The sequence below is a fragment of the Leptodactylus fuscus genome, chromosome 9 (genome assembly GCF_031893055.1).
Source record: "Leptodactylus fuscus isolate aLepFus1 chromosome 9, aLepFus1.hap2, whole genome shotgun sequence".
Classification (NCBI taxonomy): Eukaryota; Metazoa; Chordata; class Amphibia; order Anura; family Leptodactylidae; genus Leptodactylus; species Leptodactylus fuscus.
In genome coordinates this window covers 12056043-12077656 of record NC_134273.1, presented here as the reverse complement: position 1 = coordinate 12077656, position 21614 = coordinate 12056043, and the positions used below count along the sequence as shown (strand labels likewise).

The following is a 21614-nucleotide window of genomic DNA, read 5'->3' as shown; positions in this document are numbered from 1 at the left end:
TAAACCCGCCATGTCACTAGACCACCAGGGAAGTGACCCTAAACCCTCCATGTCACTAGACCACCAGGGAAGTGACCCTAAACCCTCCATGTCACTAGACCACCAGGGAAGTGACCCTAAACCCTCCATGTCCGTGACCACCAGGGAAGTGACCCTAAACCCTCCATGTCACTAGACCACCAGGGAAGTGAGCCTAAACTTTCCTCGTCACTAGACCACCAGGGAAGTGACCCTAAACCTTCCTCGTCACTAGACCACCAGGGAAGTGACCCTAAACCCTCCACAGCACTAGACCACCAGGGAAGTGACCCTAAACCTTCCTCTTCACTAGATCACCAGGGAAGTGACCCTAAACCCTCCATGTCACTAGACCACCAGGGAAGTGACCATAACTCTGCACATCTCTAGACCACCAGGGAAGTGACCCTAAATCCTCCACGTCATTGGACCACCAGGGAAGTGACCATAACTCTGCATATCTCTAGACCACCAGGGAAGTGACCCTAAACTTTCCATGTCATTGGACCACCAGGGAAGTGACCCTAAACCCTCCACATCACTAGACCACCATTGAAGTGACCCTAAACCCGCCATGTCACTAGACCACCAGGGAAGTGACCCTAAACCCGCCATGTCACTAGACCACCAGGGAAGTGACCCTAAACCCGCCATGTCACTAGACCACCAGGGAAGTGACCCTAAACCCTCCACATCACTAGACCACCAGGGAAGTGACCCTAAACTTTCCATGTCATTGGACCACCAGGGAAGTGACCCTAAACCCTCCACATCACTAGAACACCAGGGAAGTGACCCTAAACCTTCCTAGTCACTAGACCACCAGGGAAGTGACCCTAAACCCGCCATGTCACTAGACCACCAGGGAAGTGACCCTAAACCCTCCATGTCACTAGACCACCAGGGAAGTGACCCTAAACCCTCCATGTCCGTGACCACCAGGGAAGTGACCCTAAACCCTCCATGTCACTAGACCACCAGGGAAGTGACCCTAAACTTTCCTCGTCACTAGACCACCAGGGAAGTGACCCTAAACCCTCCACAGCACTAGACCACCAGGGAAGTGACCCTAAACCTTCCTCTTCACTAGATCACCAGGGAAGTGACCCTAAACCCGCCATGTCACTAGACCACCAGGGAAGTGACCCTAAACCCGCCATGTCACTAGACCACCAGGGAAGTGACCCTAAACCCTCCATGTCACTAGACCACCAGGGAAGTGACCTAAACCCTCCACGTCACTAGACCACCAGGGAAGTGACCCTAAACCTTCCTCGTCACTAGACCATCAGGGAAGTGACCCTAAACCCTCCATGTCACTAGACCATCAGGGAAGTGACCCTAAACCCTCCACAGCACCAGACCACCATTGAAGTGACCCTAAACCTTCCTCTTCACTAGACCACCATTGAAGTGACCCTAAACCTTCCTCGTCACTAGACCACCAGGGAAGTTTAGTTAGTATGAAATCTTCCTTATGTCTTCTTCCTGTTGTCTTGGCTTAGGTGCATCTTATAGTCAAGCAAATCCGGCATCTATCTCATGAAGCGATATATCAAGGTAATCTATAAACCTGTCTATACTCAGTATGGCAGCCGAGAGACCCCACAGCCATGAATAGTCACAGAATAACTCTGATGTTTTGCTGCTTCATCTCCCTCGATGGAGAAGTTGCTGAGATAGCTGAGCGGCCATGTCGCTATAGGCAGGGCAGTAAATCACTCTCTGAGCTTTGACTTTGTCTTTGTGACTTGTCTTTGTCCCATCTGAAGGATAAGCGAGTGCGATGGATAGAGAAGGCTCGGGTAAGCTAATGCAATAGTATATGTGGCTCTGTCACTGCCCAAAAAGGGTTACACACCCCAAAGTGTATTGAGACTGAAACCCAGAATTAAAGGGGTTGTCCAGTTTGTATTACTGATGGCCTATTAGATCTGAAGGGCAGAGGCATTGATGTCTTAAGGGGTAACGCTCTCTTGTGTTGCCTCGGTATCGTGATCTGCAGGGATCTCAAGTGTTAGGATAGGCCGTCAATCATGGACTACGGGAATACGGATAACCCCTTTAATAGCCTCCGAAATCGTTACAGACCCCGAAATAGATGAAGACTGCAAAATACAGATGAGACCCGAAATAAACTCAGATCTCAGACCCTAAAATAACTACCCACCTCAAACCAGACCCCCAATCAAACGCCAAAATGGCTGTACACCCCTGTAGTAGATACAGGCCCAAGGCCAGACATCAAAATAATCACAGACCTCAAACCAGACCCAAAACCAAACACCAAAATGGCTGTAGACCCCCAGAGTAGATACAGACCCCAACCAAACGCCAAAATAACTATATACCCCCAGACCAAACACAAAAATAACCACAGACATAAAGTAAGTCCCCAGACCAAACTCCCAAAACCTACACATCTCAAGCAAGACCCCAGAGTAGAAACAGACCCAGACCAAACACCAAAATAGTTAATCACTTCAAACCAGACCCCAGACCGAAAACCAACATAAATAAAAACCCTGATTGAACACCAAATGAAATAACTACACATCTTTTAAGACCCCCGATCAGACCCCAAAATACCTACATACCTCAAACCAGACTTCAGACCAAACACCACAAAAAATACAGACCCCAGACCCCTGAATAACTGCAGACTCCAGATCAAAGCCCTAAAGAAATACAGACCCCAGACCAGACCTCAACATAACTATGTCACAACCCCTATAACCATTCCTGACTGCAGGAAACCCTAATCCTTGTGACACTGGTGACTATCTACATCTGCCACTAGGGGGAGCTCACTACATACAACTGAAATACACTACTATTCAGTTTAAATAGCCCCCCCTAGTGGTGGCAAAATACTTTTAAAAAAATATATGAATGAACAAGCCGGAAAACTAAACTCCAGCAAAGAAATCTTTGCCGGCGTTACGTTCACAGACCTCAGAAATGCAAATGTCCCTTATAATGTGTTTGTATATTAATGGAGTCTGGGAAGGAAACCTTGGAGAAAAAATGCAAACTTTACAAAGGTGTAGCATTACTCTGGAGAAGCCGATGTGACTGATCCTGACAGAGACGCGTCTTGTGTGACAGGCTGTAGATTGTAATTGTCTGCAGGCAAAGCCGGGGACCCTGACACCTGCACTCTCTACGGCTCAATACACACTGAAGTAGTTCATCATGGAAGACACCTGAACACTCCAGGAGAGTCAAGTATCCCACAAGAATCAATTTATCCGATGAAATATCCGCAAAGCATTAGCTTACCCTATAGGACGGCGGTGCTTGTTTTGTTTGCTCGTGCGTCTGTGCATGGAGCCTAATTAAAACCCAACATATTCCCATAAACAGCCTCATTAAATCGTGTGCTCGAAAGCAAACCACGTCAATAAAAGCGTATAAATCTATCCCTTATGGTTTATTAGAGGAGCGGGCTGACTGGGGAGCACATTCACTGACTCACGATTTATTACCGCCGTATGGGCCACGGTGTTTTATGCTGATTTTGTTCCATTTTACGTGAATGCTAATTTATTTGTTTGCAGGTAGACCTGTGGAAAGCAGAACTTCGTGGAAACATTTAAAGGACTTGTCTGGAATGGAAATTTTAGGAGTTAAAAATTTTTTTATTTGTATTCTACTATTGGCTATCGGGGCGTCCTGGGGCAGTGGTGTACCTAGCACGGATACAGGTCTTGCAAATACTGTAGGGTGGGTGGTAAGAGGAGGCTGGACTGATTATCATCATACTGTAGTGTTTGCTTTCAGTCACCACTAGGGGGAGCGCATTGCATGTTGATTTGTACAGCTTATGTTGTGTTTTATACTCGCTGTACAAATCGCTCCCTCTAGTGGTGGATGAGGGCAGACCAAATTGTTATATCAAAAGAGTTTTTTACATTCATTATTGCTTCTTTGTATCTATGAGAAATCATTGCAATATACAGATAGTAACGCATGACTATAGTATATGACTACACATGGTACCGCATGGAGCAGGAGATAGCATGGCCGGAAGGGACATTAAAAGAGGTGCTCAGCCCAGTGCATCAGGGAGACAGTAGTGTGACAAGGGGGCCTATAAGGCCCTTTGACTTAGGTGCCCCGTTGCAAGTGCGACCTCTGTGACCCCTATAGGTGCTTGTTCTGTTTTTGGCTGGAGGGTCTATAGCACTCCCTAGCAGTACACCTGGCCGGAGACTGCACAAACTTAGTGATGTCACGTGACACAACTTAAGGGGTCCGATGCAGTTTGCATGACCAGTCAGACCCATCAGTGCCTTAGTGGTTGCTGGACAAGGGCACATACATCACCGGTTCCTTACTGGGGACTGATAAGGCCATTGATGGGTCTTATCCGTTACATGAACCTTTCTGTTTCTGGTGCGGTGACCCCTAGCATGGGAGGGATAGGGGACCAGGACTGTACAACGGTGCACATGTCCGCCTCGGCCACCCTTGAGTTTGCTGGACAACCCCTTTAAACTGACCGTGCATATTACATTGATGTCACCTGAACCTGCTGATTTCAGTAGGACTGGATCACAATCTGATACCTATAGGGGCCTCCCCTATACACATCAGGGTGCGGCAAGAGGAGGATCAGGATGATGGATTTCCATGTGCTTGATCCTTTTGTTCTCTCGGAGACAATCTGCTGCCAGAAGTGTCTGGTAATAACTTCTTCCTTCTCTACTATTCAGGACACATGCATGCTAGGTCATCCCGAGTGTGCGTGTATATGGGGGTCAGGAGAAAGAGTAGTCCGACAAACACACATGTATGGGTAGCCGTAGGCCATTAAGAGAAGGGAGCGCCGGTGAGAGTAACTTCACAGGGGACACCCACCGAGCTCTGAACTTGCACCTCCACAAGCAGACATGAGAGAAATGACAAGAACCCTTGCAGATGTCAGCAACACAGATCTAGAAACCTTGGCGTCCCAGGAACCCCATCCATAGCGTGTAATATCACATGTATGACCTTCTGACTATGAGATTCTGCACTTTTGTAGTCCGCAGTGATTTCAGCTTTATGTAGTTACTTCCATCTCTCTCTTGGTAACAGTAACATTGGTATTTTGTCCATGTGCCATTTGGGTTGGGGAAAATCGCACTTTTTAGATGGAAAATCTTGAAAAGCCTCCGACTGATCTCATAGCCTTGTGTTATTTTATTAATGGGGCAGCCATCATTGAAGTGTATTAGCAGCGCACCCCGTCTTCATCACAATACCATGGAGGTTTCTGTACTGAAGCTTCACTGCCTCTGATAAATATTTGCCATGACACAGAAAGCAAAGAGCCGCAAATTTAGACCAAACCGATTACAGACTGGATAGATCAGTCTGTTCTTAAAGGGGTATCCCCATACAAGGATGTCTTTGCCTTAAAAGAAGTTATATGAAATATAAAAAATTATCAAAACCATGGCTGTCTTCTACCAGAAACAGCGCCACTCTTATCCATGGCTATGTGTGGTATTGTCTTCTAGACCAGAATGGCGATTTTCCTGGCAGACATGTTTGTATACAGCCCATTTGCTATAATGGATTACACACAAGACACCAGACTACCACAGGCCCGCTGTGTGCATTGCTGCTAAGCTGTAGTCACAGATCTACAGGAAAGCACATGTCCTCTCCTTTAGGGACTGGTTTACATCTGGGCACTTTAAAAGGGTTTCCGAGGGCATCAATAGGTGATCGGCGTGCGTCTGACACCCGGGACTACAACCATTCAGCTGGCGGAAGAGACCGCAATGTTCAGATGGTTGTGGTCTCTTCGCTTAAAGGAGTTTTCTTTGCATTTTTTTTAAAAGGTCTATTAGTGCTATTAATGGGTTAATAAGTGCACTCGAATACCTACATTGCATTGTTTTGAGTGAGTTGTGAGTGTCTCTTGGAGCTCCTGGCATCATCTGCATTTGTTTACAAGGTGTAGCTTCCTGTTCTTTTTTCCTATAAATACCATGATGCATTGCTCTTCAGTAACACTCCCTTCCCCTCCCTTTCTCACACCCTCTCCCTGTTTCCCTAGCTAGGCCTCCCACCACTAGCCCTTCCTAACTAACTAATTCACCCCACCCCTTCATACTTATCTGTCTTCCTGTCCGGATCTTCTAGGCACTGGAGATCCCATCCTCCTTCGGGGCCTGCTCCTCCTCCTCTCACTGTCTGCCTGCGCAATAGAGCTGGAGTTCTGGCAGCTGGTACAAGTCTATGGACGAGCACTGTTAGGCCTACTCACCGCATATTTTGGTCCGGATTTTCCTGCGGGAAGCCGTGTCAGAATCCGGACCAAAATGTGCCTGTTGCGGCTAGCCGTGACAGTCGCAGCTTCCCGATCCGGAGTAGGCCCAAATGAGTGGGCCTAGTCCAGAGGAATTGTCAAGATAGGGAAGGTCGCTTCTTTTTTCTTGCTCACGGAAAAAGGAAATGCCCGGCTCCCATTGAATTCAATGGGAGGCAGTCTTTTAAACCGGATTTTGACGTGGATTCCGCATCAAAAAAACGGACCATTTTGCCCCATGTGAACGGGGCCTTAGGGAGGAAATGACCTTGAGCTATAAGGAATGCCCTTCTGACAGTGGGGAGATATCTGTGCCAAAACTAACAAAGTTTTGTACACTGTTGGTTTTCTATTGAAATATAAGAGTTAGTTCACACGGGGGGCGGTGGGGCGGGTTTAGGCTCTCGCGTCACTCTCGGGTCAAAACCCGCCTGCCATGACTGTCGCGGCTTACTCCCCCGGAGTCGGCCCATTCATTTGCAGCTCCCCTAGCCGTGGCAACCGCCTGAAGAAACGGCAGCTGCAAAAAGCGCCTAGTGGAAAGTCGCTCTAGCGTTTCACATAGGGCTCCATTGTATGTAGGCGGATTTTGAGGCTCCATTGGCCCCGTGTGAACTAGCCCTTATACTGCATTTTCATGAGGTCCACGTTAAGCAATCTTCTTCATAATAAGGCCCTCTATATTGGGGTTGATGCCTCCGCAATGCTTAAAAAGTTCTTGCATTTACATGGTCGGTCACCCAGACATGGCAGCAAGTGTTTGCTAGGCATCCCATGTCCCAATGTCCCACACCCTGTATAACAAGAGCACCACCCATGGACCCTGCAGCGGTGTCTAATACACGTTACACCAGGTGGGTTTTCCTGATCGCAGCGGAGCCGCACTTTAACTTGTCCAATCCATCTGTATACGAGCAGGTGGCAGGATTGTATTCGATCTGGCCGAATGTCTCGTTCTCCAGCGCAAAATGTTTGTCCGCCGCTAATAAATAAACGAGAACCTTTTTGTCTGATAAAAGCAGCGGAGAAGAACATTTATCACAAGTAGCCTCCTCTCTGCCCTCGTACTTGAAGCGCTCCTGCTGCCTTGAAACATATTCAGACCTCTTGAGTTCACTTGCTGCCGAGCTGAGCACTTTTGCTGGTTTATTCATAGAGGAAGGGCTTTTAGAAAAAAAAAAAAAAAAAAAAATTGAGATTTTTTTTGTTGCAGTATGACAAATGGGAAAAAAAAAAAAAATCTGCAGCCTGAATCTTCCCGATTCCGCAGAATGGAAAGTAATTTCGCCAAGGCATCCGCACTTTGCATTCCCAATAATTTCATATCCAGTTTAGCAAAGCAAATATTGTGTCTGTTTGCAGCGTGTAATTTCATCTGCACCGATAATCATCTTTTACCCTTCCCAGCGGCTGCTAATCCTCTAAATCTCAAATGTGCTGAGCTCATCTCTAATCTCCGGTTTTGATCAATATTTACTCTCTGCGTTCGTGACGATGATGAATGTGCAAATAAGTGCAAAGGTGGGGAGGGAGTTGCACTGGAAGCGAAGCATCTTGGGGTGACTACTATCAGGTTGTAGACTTGTACTGGAGCTTAAGATCTATAGAATACCCTATGACAACACTTCCTGACTTTTTTCTTGGTGGTTCAGAGTTGCCATAATATATCTCTATTAAAGGGAAAATTTTACCAAAACCTAACACATCAACCCAGACCCCTAGACAGATTGGTCAGGGTCTCCTGAGTCCAATGCTGTTTTCCCCGTGTAAATCGGTTCCTCTATTGCCGAGATATCGCTGTTTTTGTCAAGGAGAAGTGAACTTTTCGGGCGCTGCCATTGTTCCAAACAGCTCATTTGCATATTCACAAAAACAGCCATATCTCTGTAACAGAGGCACCGATTTACACGGGGAAAACACCACTTGACTCAGGTGACCCTAACCTATCTATCTGTGCAATGAGTTGACATGCGCAATTCTGGTGACCAACCCCCTTTAAGTGTCAGCAGTCTGTCAACCATGCTTTATGCTAACTAGTTTGGCAATGGGAAATTGGGGACAGGGGCATCCCCTTCATTCCTCTATAGAGCAGTAGATTTAACCCTTTTCTGACCAAAGCACAGTTGTGTTTTTTTTTTTTTTGTTGTTTTCACCATCCAAGGGCCTTAAAGGGATCCTATCATTGGATACCCTTTTTTTCTATCTAACACATAGGAATAGCCTTAAGAAAGGCTATTCTTCTCCTACCTTTAGATTCTCCGCGCCGCCGTTGATAGATATTTTATTTTCCGTTTTTATGCAAATGAGTTTTCTCGCAGCACTGGGGGCGTCCCCAATGCTGCAAGAGAACTCTCCAGCGCCGCCTCCATCTTCTTCAGGAACAGGCCTCTACGCGTCGTCTTCCGGCCTGGCTTTTGATGTTCTACGCATGCGCAATTGGCTCTGCCAGCGGGCCTTGGGCAGAGCCGACTGCACCTGCGCGCGGCCATTTTTTGTGACCGCTTACTACAAGAGCTCGTGTAAGCGGCCACTAAAAAATGGCCACGCGCAGGTGCAGTCTGCTCATGCGTAGAAGATTGAAAGCCTGGCCGGAAAACGACTTGTAGAGGCTGGTTGCTAAAGAACATAGAGTCGGTGCTGGAGAGTTCTCTTGCAGCACTGCAGACGCCCGCAGTGCTGTTTGAGCACTGGGGCCCGCCCCCAGTGCTGCGAAAGAATTCATTTGCATAAAGACAGAAAACGGAATATCTACTGAATGGCGGCGCGTAGAAGACATCTGAAGGTAGGAGAAGATTAGCCTTTCTTAAGGCTATTCCTACGTGTTAGAACAAAAGGGATTCTTCTCATAGGATCCCTTTAACTTTTTATTTTTCCATTGACCTAGGGGGCTTGTTTTTTGCAGGACACGCCAATTTTTTTTTTTTAATGGCTTAATTTAATACTTCCTATAATTTGCTTTCCCAATAACAGATAAAACAGAACATTTGGTTTTGTATCAGACAGAATATACTGTATCCTGTGCGGGGACCGTGCGATCCGTGCCTGCAGCGCCATTTAGTACCAGGTTGCAGCGATGGATGTTGTTATTTTATGTGACATATATTTCTATGGATTTGTTAGATGTTTTTGCAGATTATTTGCTGCCATATTAACTTTTGACATTTTTTCCTCCGATAACCAGCTGTTAGCTAGTAACTTGTAAAATGCCAGCAGCCATGTGAGGGGCAGCGCAGGGGAGCGTGTCGTGTGTAGTGACCGCACGCCCGCCCGCTGCTAATTGTAGATTCGTGTTCCTCATCTGTTCCCGCTTTCCTACTTGGCAGCTGAAAGCTCTGGGTTTTAGATGCTGTTTTTTAGTGGATTATGTTGTACGGGGTAAAGAAGTTTAGTTTTATATGGCGGGTCAGCAAACGCGACCTTATAGAAGCGCGCGCTGCAAATCTCCAGATAATGCCTGGGAATATTTCATTATTTATGGTGTGTTCACACACGGAAGGTTTTATTGCAGACAATTTTTTTTTTTTAACTAGCTCAGTTCCATTTAATGCAATGGGCCCTTACTGTGCCCTACCCGAACTCGCCAGCAGCAGTGTGAATGATGGTGGGATGGAAGGGGTTAAAAGATGTGCAGACTATTGCACCATCTCCTTCTTTATTGCTCTGATTCTTAAAATGGGGAAAGTGTTGCAAATTTTTATATTAAACATTCTTTTTAAAGATTTTTTTGGGTGATATTTTTAATTTTCCATCTAATTTAATCTATATTAAAAAAAAAAAAAAAAAATATCCCCAAATTCTTGCAGTTCCAACCCTCCCTGTCCCCATAGACACAATGGCCTGGATCAGACCCTGTTGACATGTATGGGAGAGGTTTTTTTTCCTAGGCATGCCTTGTGACCTCTGCAGGATCAGACTATGTACAGGGTTTGCTTGTAGTCTCTTACCATGGAGACACATAGACTGTAACAGAATGCATTTACTAACCTAAAGTTTTGTGATTTAAGCAAATACATACTACTTCTCTTAAAGGTGAAGTTTCACTTTTGCAGTCATGTCTTTTTCTTTCAGAGTTATCCCTGAGGAGTCGCCGATGACTGACCTGGTGACCTACGCCAACCAACTACCTGTGTCTGAAATTATACATCAGGTAAAACATTAATTCTCTTTCTAGTGAGCGCAGCTCTGGAGTATAATACAGGATAAGTAATGTAATATACAGTATGTACACAGTGACTGCACCAGCAGAATAGTGAGCGCAGCTCTGGAGTATAATACAGGATAAGTAATGTAATATACAGTATGTACACAGTGACTGCACCAGCAGAATAGTGAGCGCAGCTCTGGGGTATAATACAGGATAAGTAATGTAATGTATGTACACAGTGACTGCACCAGCAGAATAGTGAGCGCAGCTCTGGAGTATAATACAGGATAAGTAATGTAATGTATGTACACAGTGACTGCACCAGCAGAATAGTGAGCGCAGCTCTGGAGTATAATACAGGATACGTAATGTAATGTATGTACACAGTGACTGTACCAGCAGAATAGTGAGCGCAGCTCTGGAGTATAATACAGGATAAGTAATGTAATGTAATGTATGTACACAGTGACTGTACCGGCAGAATAGTGAGCGCAGCTCTGGAGTATAATACAGGATAAGTAATGTAATGTATGTACACAGTGACTGCACCAGCAGAATAGTGAGCGCAGCTCTGGAGTATAATACAGGATAAGTAATGTAATGTATGTACACAGTGACTGTACCAGCAGAATAGTGAGCGCAGCTCTGGAGTATAATACAGGATAAGTAATGTAATGTATGTACACAGTGACTGCACCAGCAGAATAGTGAGCGCAGCTCTGGAGTATAATACAGGATAAGTAATGTAATGTATGTACACAGTGACTGCACCAGCAGAATAGTGAGCGCAGCTCTGGAGTATAATACAGGATAAGTAATGTAATGTATGTACACAGTGACTGCACCAGCAGAATAGTGAGCGCAGCTCTGGGGTATAATACAGGATAAGTAATGTAATGTATGTACACAGTGACTGCACCAGCAGAATAGTGAGCGCAGCTCTGGAGTATGATACAGGATAAGTAATGTAATGTATGTACACAGTGACTGCACCAGCAGAATAGTGAGCGCAGCTCTGGAGTATAATACAGGATAAGTAATGTAATGTATGTACACAGTGACTGCACCAGCAGAATAGTGAGCGCAGCTCTGGGGTATAATACAGGATAAGTAATGTAATGTATGTACACAGTGACTGCACCAGCAGAATAGTGAGCGCAGCTCTGGAGTATAATACAGGATAAGTAATGTATGTACACAGTGACTGCACCAGCAGAATAGTGAGCGCAGCTCTGGAGTATAATACAGGATAAGTAATGTAATGTATGTACACAGTGACTGTACCAGCAGAATAGTGAGCGCAGCTCTGGAGTATAATACAGGATAAGTAATGTAATGTATGTACACAGTGACTGTACCAGCAGAATAGTGATTGCAGCTCTGGAGTATAATACAGGATAAGTAATGTAATGTATGTACACAGTGATTATACCAGCAGAATAGTGAGCGCAGCTCTGGAGTATAATACAGGATAAGTAATGTAATGTATGTACACAGTGACTGTACCAGCAGAATAGTGAGCGCAGCTCTGGAGTATAATACAGGATAAGTAATGTAATGTATGTACACAGTGACTGTACCAGCAGAATAGTGAGCGCAGCTCTGGAGTATAATACAGGATAAGTAATGTAATGTATGTACACAGTGACTGTACCAGCAGAATAGTGAGCGCAGCTCTGGAGTATAATACAGGATAAGTAATGTAACCACCAAGTTACAATTTTTCTTGGTATCAAAGAGACTGTAACTTAGTCCTGGCTCGGTGACCCGGCATAGTTCTGTTATCTGGTGTATTTTGCACCTCTTAGCGGCCTCAGCTCCTCACTGTACAGTGATATTCAGGAGAACATTTGTTTGCAGATGAGCAAAACTTGTCATTTTTCTCATAGACTTCTATCACTGGAATGTGGCCTTATTTTTCTGATTTCCATGGCAACTCTAATACTACACATGTAGCAGTAATTTTCTCACTTTTGTAGAATAGTATACGTGTGTGTGTATATACATTTTTTTTTTTTCCCATAAACTCGGAATTTATTATGTGAAATGCGTAGGATCACCTCTTAGTGAACGTAAAGGTCTATACAATAGAATTGTGATGTGGAAAACAATTTGTACCGTCACTAGTTGTAAACCTGTGTAGCCGTCTTATAGATTTTAAAGGCTATGCAGCATTTACTTAGTTCATGTTAAGATCCTTAAAGGGTTTTTCCAAAATATCTGTAAATGTAACTGTATAAGTATAGGTCATCAATATAAGATCAGTAGATCCAACACCAGACAGCTCTCAGCAGCGGATACACAGAGAACGGAGCAGGAAGCAGACAGCACCATTCTCTGCATAGTGGACAATCCAGGTCACTACAGCTTGGCTCTCATTTAAATGAATTGGAGCTAATTTGTAATACCTGATCTCGCCACTACCCAAAGAACGGAGCTGTCTGCTTCCTGTTCCATTCTCCGTGTGCCAGCTGCTGATAGTATCTGCAATGTGAGGCCTCAGCTTTAAAGTTGTCTTCTTTTGTTAGAAGGACCCTCAGTGATAGACTTGGCCATATGGTTTCCCTCTGCATGGACCTTCTGCAATCAGCTTATGAAAGCAGGGATTGTGGCAGTAAGTGATTAATTTCCCTGCAGCACCCCCACAGGGGGAATTAGGTATTACATAGCACCATTTGCTCAATAAAATCAATGGTTCTATATAAGCAAGAGAGGTAAATAATGATAAATAAATGTGCTCTGCGTGTAATGCCTGGACGTGGCGGGTGATCCGGAGCGAGACGCTCGTAGTGATAATTTTCCACCATGCCTAATAGACGAGGGTCCTGAAAGGCGACCTCTTCCCCTCTATTAACACAGAATTTTCTAACCGGCTATTTGAAAATGAGTTTTCTAGACCAGACATCCCCTTTAACATGAACTCTGTGCCACAATTAAAGGAAAACATTGAAGACATGAGAAAAATAGTTGCTGAATAGATCAGCCGGGAGGGGAAACAAAGCCATTTACAAAGTTCTGGAAGAATAAACCTACTGATGGCTGATGGAGACGGCTTCGGTAATCCCATAGTGACTGCGTGTATACTCTTGTAGATCGTCATTGGGGTGTATAGACGTAGGGGAAACAGTGCAGCAAGTACTTGGGATCCACTTGTGTTTTGGCCTGGAATATAGAAGTCTATGGAGTACCTGTAGAACTTACTGACCTAAAGGTGACCCGGGACTGGCCAAGCTATCTAGTGTGTATGGTGGTGTCCCACCTCAACCCTCTGAGAAACAAGGATCGGGTGCGTGGAATTTCAGCATGCCCAATCCTTTTGTTCTCAGAGGAGGTATACCACCACCAGAGGAGTTTGGCGTTTGCCTGGTACATTGAGAACACATGTAGTGTATTAAAGGGGTTATCGGTTTTTAAAAAATAATATGGACAAGATAACAAGGTACATCAGTGCAAAACATTTCCTATTCTATCTCCTTATTTCTGCCTCAGCTGTGGCGTTTCGTTTGCCAACAGAATACCCCTCCCTGTGAGCAGTGCAGCCAGCAAACAAAACTTCACAGCAGCATGTGACCTCAGATGTGGGTGTGATTTCATTGCAGGGGAGAGTCGATAAGGGGAGGGGTACACAGAAAGCGAGTGCAGGAAGATGTATAGTGAATAGATCCATAGTCTTTCATGGTTATTAATGGGAACCTTGTCAAGGGGATTTGGGACACTAAACCACCCACAATCCTTATGGAACGGTAATGTGATCCCACTATGTTAAAAAATATGTGCAACGACAAGGTGGGAAAAGTGCAGGAAGAGTAAGCTGTGCTAATACGGACAAGATAACAAGGTGCATCAGTGCAAAACATTTCCTATTAGCTCTCCTTATTTCTGCACCATTTATCTGATTTATTTTAAAGTCATTGATATCAGCTGTGACGTTTCATTTGCAAACTCAATACCCCTCCCTGTGAGCAGTGCAGCCAGCAAACAGAACTTCACAGCAGCATGTGACCTCAGATGTGGGTGTGATTTCATTGCAGGGGAGAGTGGAGAAGGGGAGGGGTACACAGAAAGCGAGCGCAGGCAGATGTAGTGAATAGATCCATAGTCTTTCATGGTTATTAATGGGAACCTTGTCAAGGGGATTTGGGACACTAAACCACCCACAATCCTTATGGAACGGTAATGCAAACCCACTATGTTAAAAAATATTTGCAATGACAAAGTGGGAAAAGTTCAGGAAGAGTAAGCTGTGCTGCTGCTCCATGTGGAGGGGGCCGTGGGATGTTCTCATATTTATTGACGTCTCATGATTTGCGTCCTATTGTCCTGATTCATTTTCTTTTTCATCCTCGCTCTCTAATCCCTCACTAAAGTCGTCGCCCCGATTGTAATACAAGGGTTCTGTATGGAGCATAAATATCTCTTTATTACAATCCTTGTCCTCTCCCATGCCGCACAAATTGTCCTACTCACTATTTAAGCAGCTTTTGAGCAATTCCTGTGATTTATGGAGAGCGGGGAGCGGTACAATAAGTCAGCCGCGCTATCACCATAGAAAAAAGTGATTTAAAAGCTGCACAGAGTCAACTTGTATTAATGCCAGGAGTGGGCACCACACACGCACCGGGGAGATAGGGCTGATATATGAGCCCACCACCGTGTAGCAAATAAGGGGAATAAATATGAAGCGGTCATGGGTGCGTACATAACACCACAGCAATTGTTCTTCTTATGATTTACAGATAACCCAAGTCTGATTCTATGCCAGGATTGTGCGAGTGACTCAATGTAGATAGCAGCGGCTGGGAGTCAACGCATGGCAGGGCAGGCTGGGAGTTGTAGTGTCACAAGAGATGGGGCTGGGGATTGCTGTACATTGGTCCGCAGAAGATTTTAGGGTTTAGGTTCCTCTATGGTGAAGCTGAAAATACAAGTGCAATATGGAATATATGAGGCAGAATGTTACATATTAGGATAAGTTCACACGGAGTTTTTCGGAGGCCGCCTCAGGTTCAGGTCCGAAATTCAGGTAGCCGCGAATGAATGCCGGTGTACTGCCCCAGCATACAGTCGCGCGCTCCGCTCCGGATTAGGCCCAAATGAATGGTCCTAGTCGGGAGGAGGGAGTGTCTTCAGGCCAAATCGTGACGTGAATCCGCCTGAAAGAATGAGCCGTTTGTTCCGGCTCCCGGAAAAAAAGAACTGACCGGCTCCCATTGACTTCTTTTTGGTTAGGATTTTAAGACTGATACGGCCTTAAAATCCTGAACAAAAAACCCTGTGTGACCTTACCCATAAAGTGGTTGTCTGGGATCTGGAGATATTTTGATACCGATGACCTATCCATAAAATATCGGGTCGGTCGGGGTCTGACACCTGAACCCCGCACCGATCAGGTCACGTATCACCTGGAACTGCAGCCACATTCCCATTCACTTCACTAGGCCGGCAGCTGCATCAGCTGGTACAAGCGGGGTTCGGTTATCGGACCCCAACCGATCTAATCCTGATAATAGGTTATACGTATCAATACCTTCAGATTCTGGATATCCTCTTTATGTATTGCTTTGTTTTTCCAGCACATCCCATAGAGGATTGATAAGATTGATCCTTGGTATGTTCTTTAGACTATTCCTGAACATGTTTTGCAGTCTGCCATTAGGGGGCATCGCTGCCATGTGGGGTGTACTTAGTCCGTTCAGTATTTAGGTTGGTGGTACATGTCACAGTGACATCCACATGATGCTGGGACTCAAGAACGTGTCTTTACCTTCACCTGCCCCTTCTTTCCATAGGGCAACTTGGTGCCATCTCTTCTCCACGTCAGTACCGCATACACACGGTCATCCATATGACGGTAAAGATAATGCCATTCATTACACCATCTTCCATTGCTCTATAGTCCAGTTCTAATGGTAATCTGACCATTGTAGGTGCTTTTGAGCAAGGTCAGTATATGTGGAGATACTCTGTCCCAGTTGTCTAACCGTCATCATTTGGCTTTTCTTAGTCCCTCCGATCCTTACACTTCCTCGCTATTCTTACTTCTTACAAGACCTAACTGCTCACTTGCTCCTTAATATGTTCCACCCCTTCACAGCGTCCTTGTCACCAGATACTCCATGTTATTCACTCCACCTGTTAATGGTTTATAGTTGTGGTTGACCACTGTATATAACATGGTGTCTAAAGCGAAAATTGCCGTTCACGTGTCCAATCAACTGATCATTCAGATGCCATCAGAGATGGCTTTATCTGTCCGACAGTCTTCCTGGATGTGACCGTCTCTTGTAGGCCTTGGTAAGAAATCTTCAGCTGTCATTATGTCACATGGGTTTCTTATGATGTCATACCCACCCCATAATCTCATTTTCCGGCTGTCAGAGGATCTTTTCCCGTTTTATTTATGCTTTTTGTTGCTCCTGAAGTGGATCCACGGGAATGAGGTTAATTAACTTCTTTGGTGGCCGTAGGCCAATGTACCGTGCTCGATGAGCAGAGATAATGGAGCTTATCGCGCGGAGCCGTAGTGCCGGATGCCCTTTGGATATTCATTGTCATTGACGAAGGTTCGATGTACCCTTGGACAATTGCGGGTCACGTCAGGATAGATTGTTTACTGGTAATAATGCTTTTTTTGTTAGGTCACATAAAAAAATTTAGTTTTTTTATTATTTGGCAATGTGTAAATGTGCTGCTTAAAGGGTCACAAAATCACAAATCTATCCATGTAGTTTGTCTTCTATTTTCTATTATCAGGCATCAGTGCAATTGGGAGAAAAGTTATCTAACAAAAAAAAAAAATCTGTCCCGGGAAGTTAAGGGATTGTAGAGAACTAGAAAGATCATGGCAGCCGTCTTGCAAAAACAGCGCCACTCCTGATCATGGGTTATTGTGGAATTGCAGGTAAGCTCAATATACTTGAATAGGGCTCAGCTGCAATACCATCTGTGGACAGGTGGGGTGCTGTTATTGGAAGAAAATGAGCTTTGGTTTTCCGGGACCTTAGTATTGATGGCCTATCCCTAGGTCTTTCACTCTGAAATATGCAGAGCAAAGATGTCATAATAGTAAATGTGCAAAGGTATATAATAGTTCACAACAGAAGTCTAGGGAGGAGTAAGCAGAAGCTGTGAAAGGCACACAACAGACTGCTGCAGATATCAGTAGGTTTTGTATCTCACCCCAAGTGCTTTATTCACAAGAAAGGAGGTCAGTACTTTTCTGTAATGTCTTCTATGATCCTGATGAAACGTCTGGGTGAGTAAGAGAGAGTTATGGAGCAGATTCTCCTCTATGGGTGACCACATAGCTGCGAGTCTCCACTTACCAGCTCAGGGGGAACTGAAGAGGCAAAAATGGCTAAGAAAAGCAGAATACAAGTCAAAATGGCCCCAAATAGTCACACCGTACTATCGATTTACGTAAAGGTTAGGCAAGTATGAAACGTTATCTGATCTCCCATAATGCCCTGCTCTCTAGTAACAAGGAACCAGCAGAATTCTGAATGAATGGAGCAGAAATCCTTACGTAACATGTAAATCCATACAAGAGAAGTAAAATGATGACTTGCCATTTCCTTCCACCTTTTATATAGATTTAAAGGGATTCTACCATTAAACTACCTTTTTTTCTAATGAACACGTCGGAATAACCTTAAGAAAGGCTATTCGTCTCCTACCTTTAGACGTGGTCTCTGCCGCGCCGTTCCGTAGAAATACCGGTTTTAACCGATATGCAAATGAGCTCTCCGCAGCAATGAGGGCGGGCCCCAGCGCTGAAACACCGATGAGCGCATCCCCATTGCTGCCCAGAGCTGTTTCCTGCGCCGCCTCCTTCTTCTGCAGCAACTCCGCCTCTTCTGGCTTCTCTTGCTCTTGTAGTTCTATACAGGAGCATAGAGAGGCCACCCCAAAATGGCCGCCGGCCTCCTCCTATATTGAACTGCAAGAGCGGCTACCCAAAAATGGCCTCTCTATGCTCCTGTATAGAACTACAAGAGCAAGAGAAGCCAGAAGAGGCGGAGTTGCTGCAGAAGAAGGAGGCGGCGCAGGAAAGAGCTCTCGGGCAGCAATGGGGATGTGCTCATCGGCCTTTCAGCACTGGGGCCCACCCTCATTGCTGCGGAGAGCTCATTTGCATACCGGTTAAAACCGGTATTTCTACGGAACGGCGCGGCGGAGACCATGTCTAAAGGTAGGAGACGAATAGCCTTTCTTAAGGCTATTCCGACGTGGTAATTAGAAAAAAAAGTAGTTTAATGGTAGAATCCCTTTAAGCTTAAAATTTTCCCCAAAAAAATTCTTAAAGTGGAGTTTCCCTTTAAGTAGAAAAGACAAAGTGTCCTATATTTGGGTTTGCAGATATTGAATCTGTGTTTTGTGCGCCGGTCCCCGCTGCTCGCGGTCTAGCTGGTTCTTCCGCTGTGTTTCAGAGCTGTAAATGACCCAGCAGCGTGTAAATGTCACATTAAGAATTCTGTCTGGTCGCCGGACTCTCCGACTAAATGAATTAAACAGCGGTGGAGGCTTCGAGTCGATTCGCTCCTAACAACAAGTGTGAGCAACGAAAACCGTTTGCGGGTAGCCGGGAATAAGTAAATAAGAACGTCACGGAATCGTTCCCCAGAAGCCGTCGCCACAAAGAGGAAAACTCCGGGTAACCCTTCCAGTTGTCGTCCCATTGAAATGTCAAAGCCATATTTTTAGCGTAATGTACTAATAACGGCGTGCTTCGTTACATCGGTCTGCAAATGTACACGGCATTGACGACTTGCCAGAAAATCAATGCAAAAACAGAGAACAATCCGGACATTTCTTCTGCCAAGTCTGCAGAAATTCTATGCAGTCACTGTGTAGGCGCATTGGGAGAAAACCAATATGGCTGCCATTGGACCCCGTATCTGTTGGCTGAAGTGGCCACAGCATCTGGTTGGGAACTGCAGCTTCTTCACGAAGTACCAAGCACAGCGCCAAACATTTTGTATTGGCGGTGTTTGGTATTGCAGCTCAGCCCTAGTTTCTTTATTAGGACGGAGCTGCTACTGTTCCATGTAATAGATATGGATTCATGGTGGCACGGAAGAGGCTGCAGCGGTCCTGAGCTGATCAGTGCAGGACCTGGGAGCCAAACCCCTGTCGATCATATAGGGATAGGGTCGTAAGTTCCAGATAACTATAAAGTTTTTCCATATTATTGGGATGATCCGTAGGTATCCGATCTTTGGGGACGCTCATTGATCCTGAGACTGAATATAAAGTGCGTGGATGGGAACGATAACGTGCACTGACCTGCAACAAAGCTCCATTAAAGTAAATTGGATGGAATTAGTGTGATGTCCTACGCTGCGGCACTGCTCACGTCGGTCCTGGCCGCAAGGTTTTGCAGGTTTGCTGCGTCTTCAGATCCTAGGGTACCTGCACATATCCCAGTCCTATCCTGCTCTGTGATATCCGATCAGAATGGGACTGAACCGCCATAGTAGGTTTGTAGCACCACAGAAGTGCAGCCATACTTACTGATCTGTAATACCAATGATCTACTGATGTAATATACCGTAATATGGGATACCTCCATTACATGTCTAAGACCTTATTCACAAATCCCCATCTGTCTTGGACTTCATGCAAACCCATTTCATTTTTTGATGGGGGCATGCAGACCTCTGTTTTTTTTTTTTTTTCCATGGATCAATAGAGACCTGGTCTATTTTGCAGACCACAGGGCCCCAATAAAGTCTGGGTCAGTGAAAATCATGGATAGCAAACATGCCGCCATATTACGTCTGCAGCAGCAGAGTTCACATAGCTGCTGCAGACATCACACCAATAGCAGTAGAAGCTATACTACCGCCATATTACTTCCTTTCAGGGCATAGCAGGGTTCACATAGCTGCTGCAGACATCACACCAATAGCGGTAGAAGCTATACTACTGCCATATTACGTCCTTTCGGGGCATAGCAGAGTTCACATAGCTGCTGCAGACATCACACCAATAGCGGTAGAAGCTATAATGCCGCCATATTACGTCCTTTCAGGGAATAGTAGGGTTCACATAGCTTCTGCAGACATCACACCAATAGCGGTAGAAGCTATACTACTGCCATATTACGTCCTTTCGGGGCATAGCAGAGTTCACATAGCTGCTGCAGACATCACACCAATAGCGGTAGAAGCTATAATGCCGCCATATTACGTCCTTTCAGGGAATAGTAGGGTTCACATAGCTGCTGCAGACATCACACCAATAGCAGTAGAAGCTATACTACCGCCATATTACTTCCTTTCAGGGCATAGCAGGGTTCACATAGCTGCTGCAGACATCACACCAATAGCGGTAGAAGCTATACTACTGCCATATTACGTCCTTTCGGGGCATAGCAGAGTTCACATAGCTGCTGCAGACATCACACCAATAGCGGTAGAAGCTATAATGCCGCCATATTACGTCCTTTCAGGGAATAGTAGGGTTCACATAGCTGCTGCAGACATCACACCAATAGCAGTAGAAGCTATACTACCGCCATATTACTTCCTTTCAGGGCATAGCAGGGTTCACATAGCTGCTGCAGACATCACACCAATAGCGGTAGAAGCTATACTACTGCCATATTACGTCCTTTCGGGGCATAGCAGAGTTCACATAGCTGCTGCAGACATCACACCAATAGCGGTAGAAGCTATAATGCCGCCATATTACGTCCTTTCAGGGAATAGTAGGGTTCACATAGCTTCTGCAGACATCACACCAATAGCGGTAGGAGCTATACTACCGCCATATTACGTCCTTTCAGGGAATAGTAGGGTTCACATAGCAGCTGCAGACATCACACCAATAGCGGTAGAAGCTATACTACCGCCATATTACTTCCTTTCAGGGCATAGCAGGGTTCACATAGCTGCTGCAGACATCACACCAATAGCGGTAGAAGCTATACTACCGCCATATTACTTCCTTTCAGGGCATAGCAGGGTTCACATAGCTGCTGCAGACATCACACCAATAGCGGTAGAAGCTATACTACCGCCATATTACTTCCTTTCAGGGCATAGCAGGGTTCACATAGCTGCTGCAGACATCACACCAATAGCGGTAGAAGCTATAATGCCACCATATTACGTCCTTTCAGGGAATAGTAGGGTTCACATAGCT

General features: G+C 45.3%; 1 protein-coding gene across 1 annotated transcript in view; it reads left to right on the top strand.

Moving 5' to 3' along the window:
- PIGK (phosphatidylinositol glycan anchor biosynthesis class K) overlaps positions 1-21614 on the top strand; it is an 88259-nt gene that overhangs the window by 39313 nt on the left and 27332 nt on the right. Inside the window, exon 10 of the mRNA XM_075287800.1 lies at positions 10391-10469. Within this exon, the coding sequence (XP_075143901.1) occupies positions 10391-10469 (79 nt within the window). The remainder of the gene's footprint in view (positions 1-10390; positions 10470-21614) is intronic.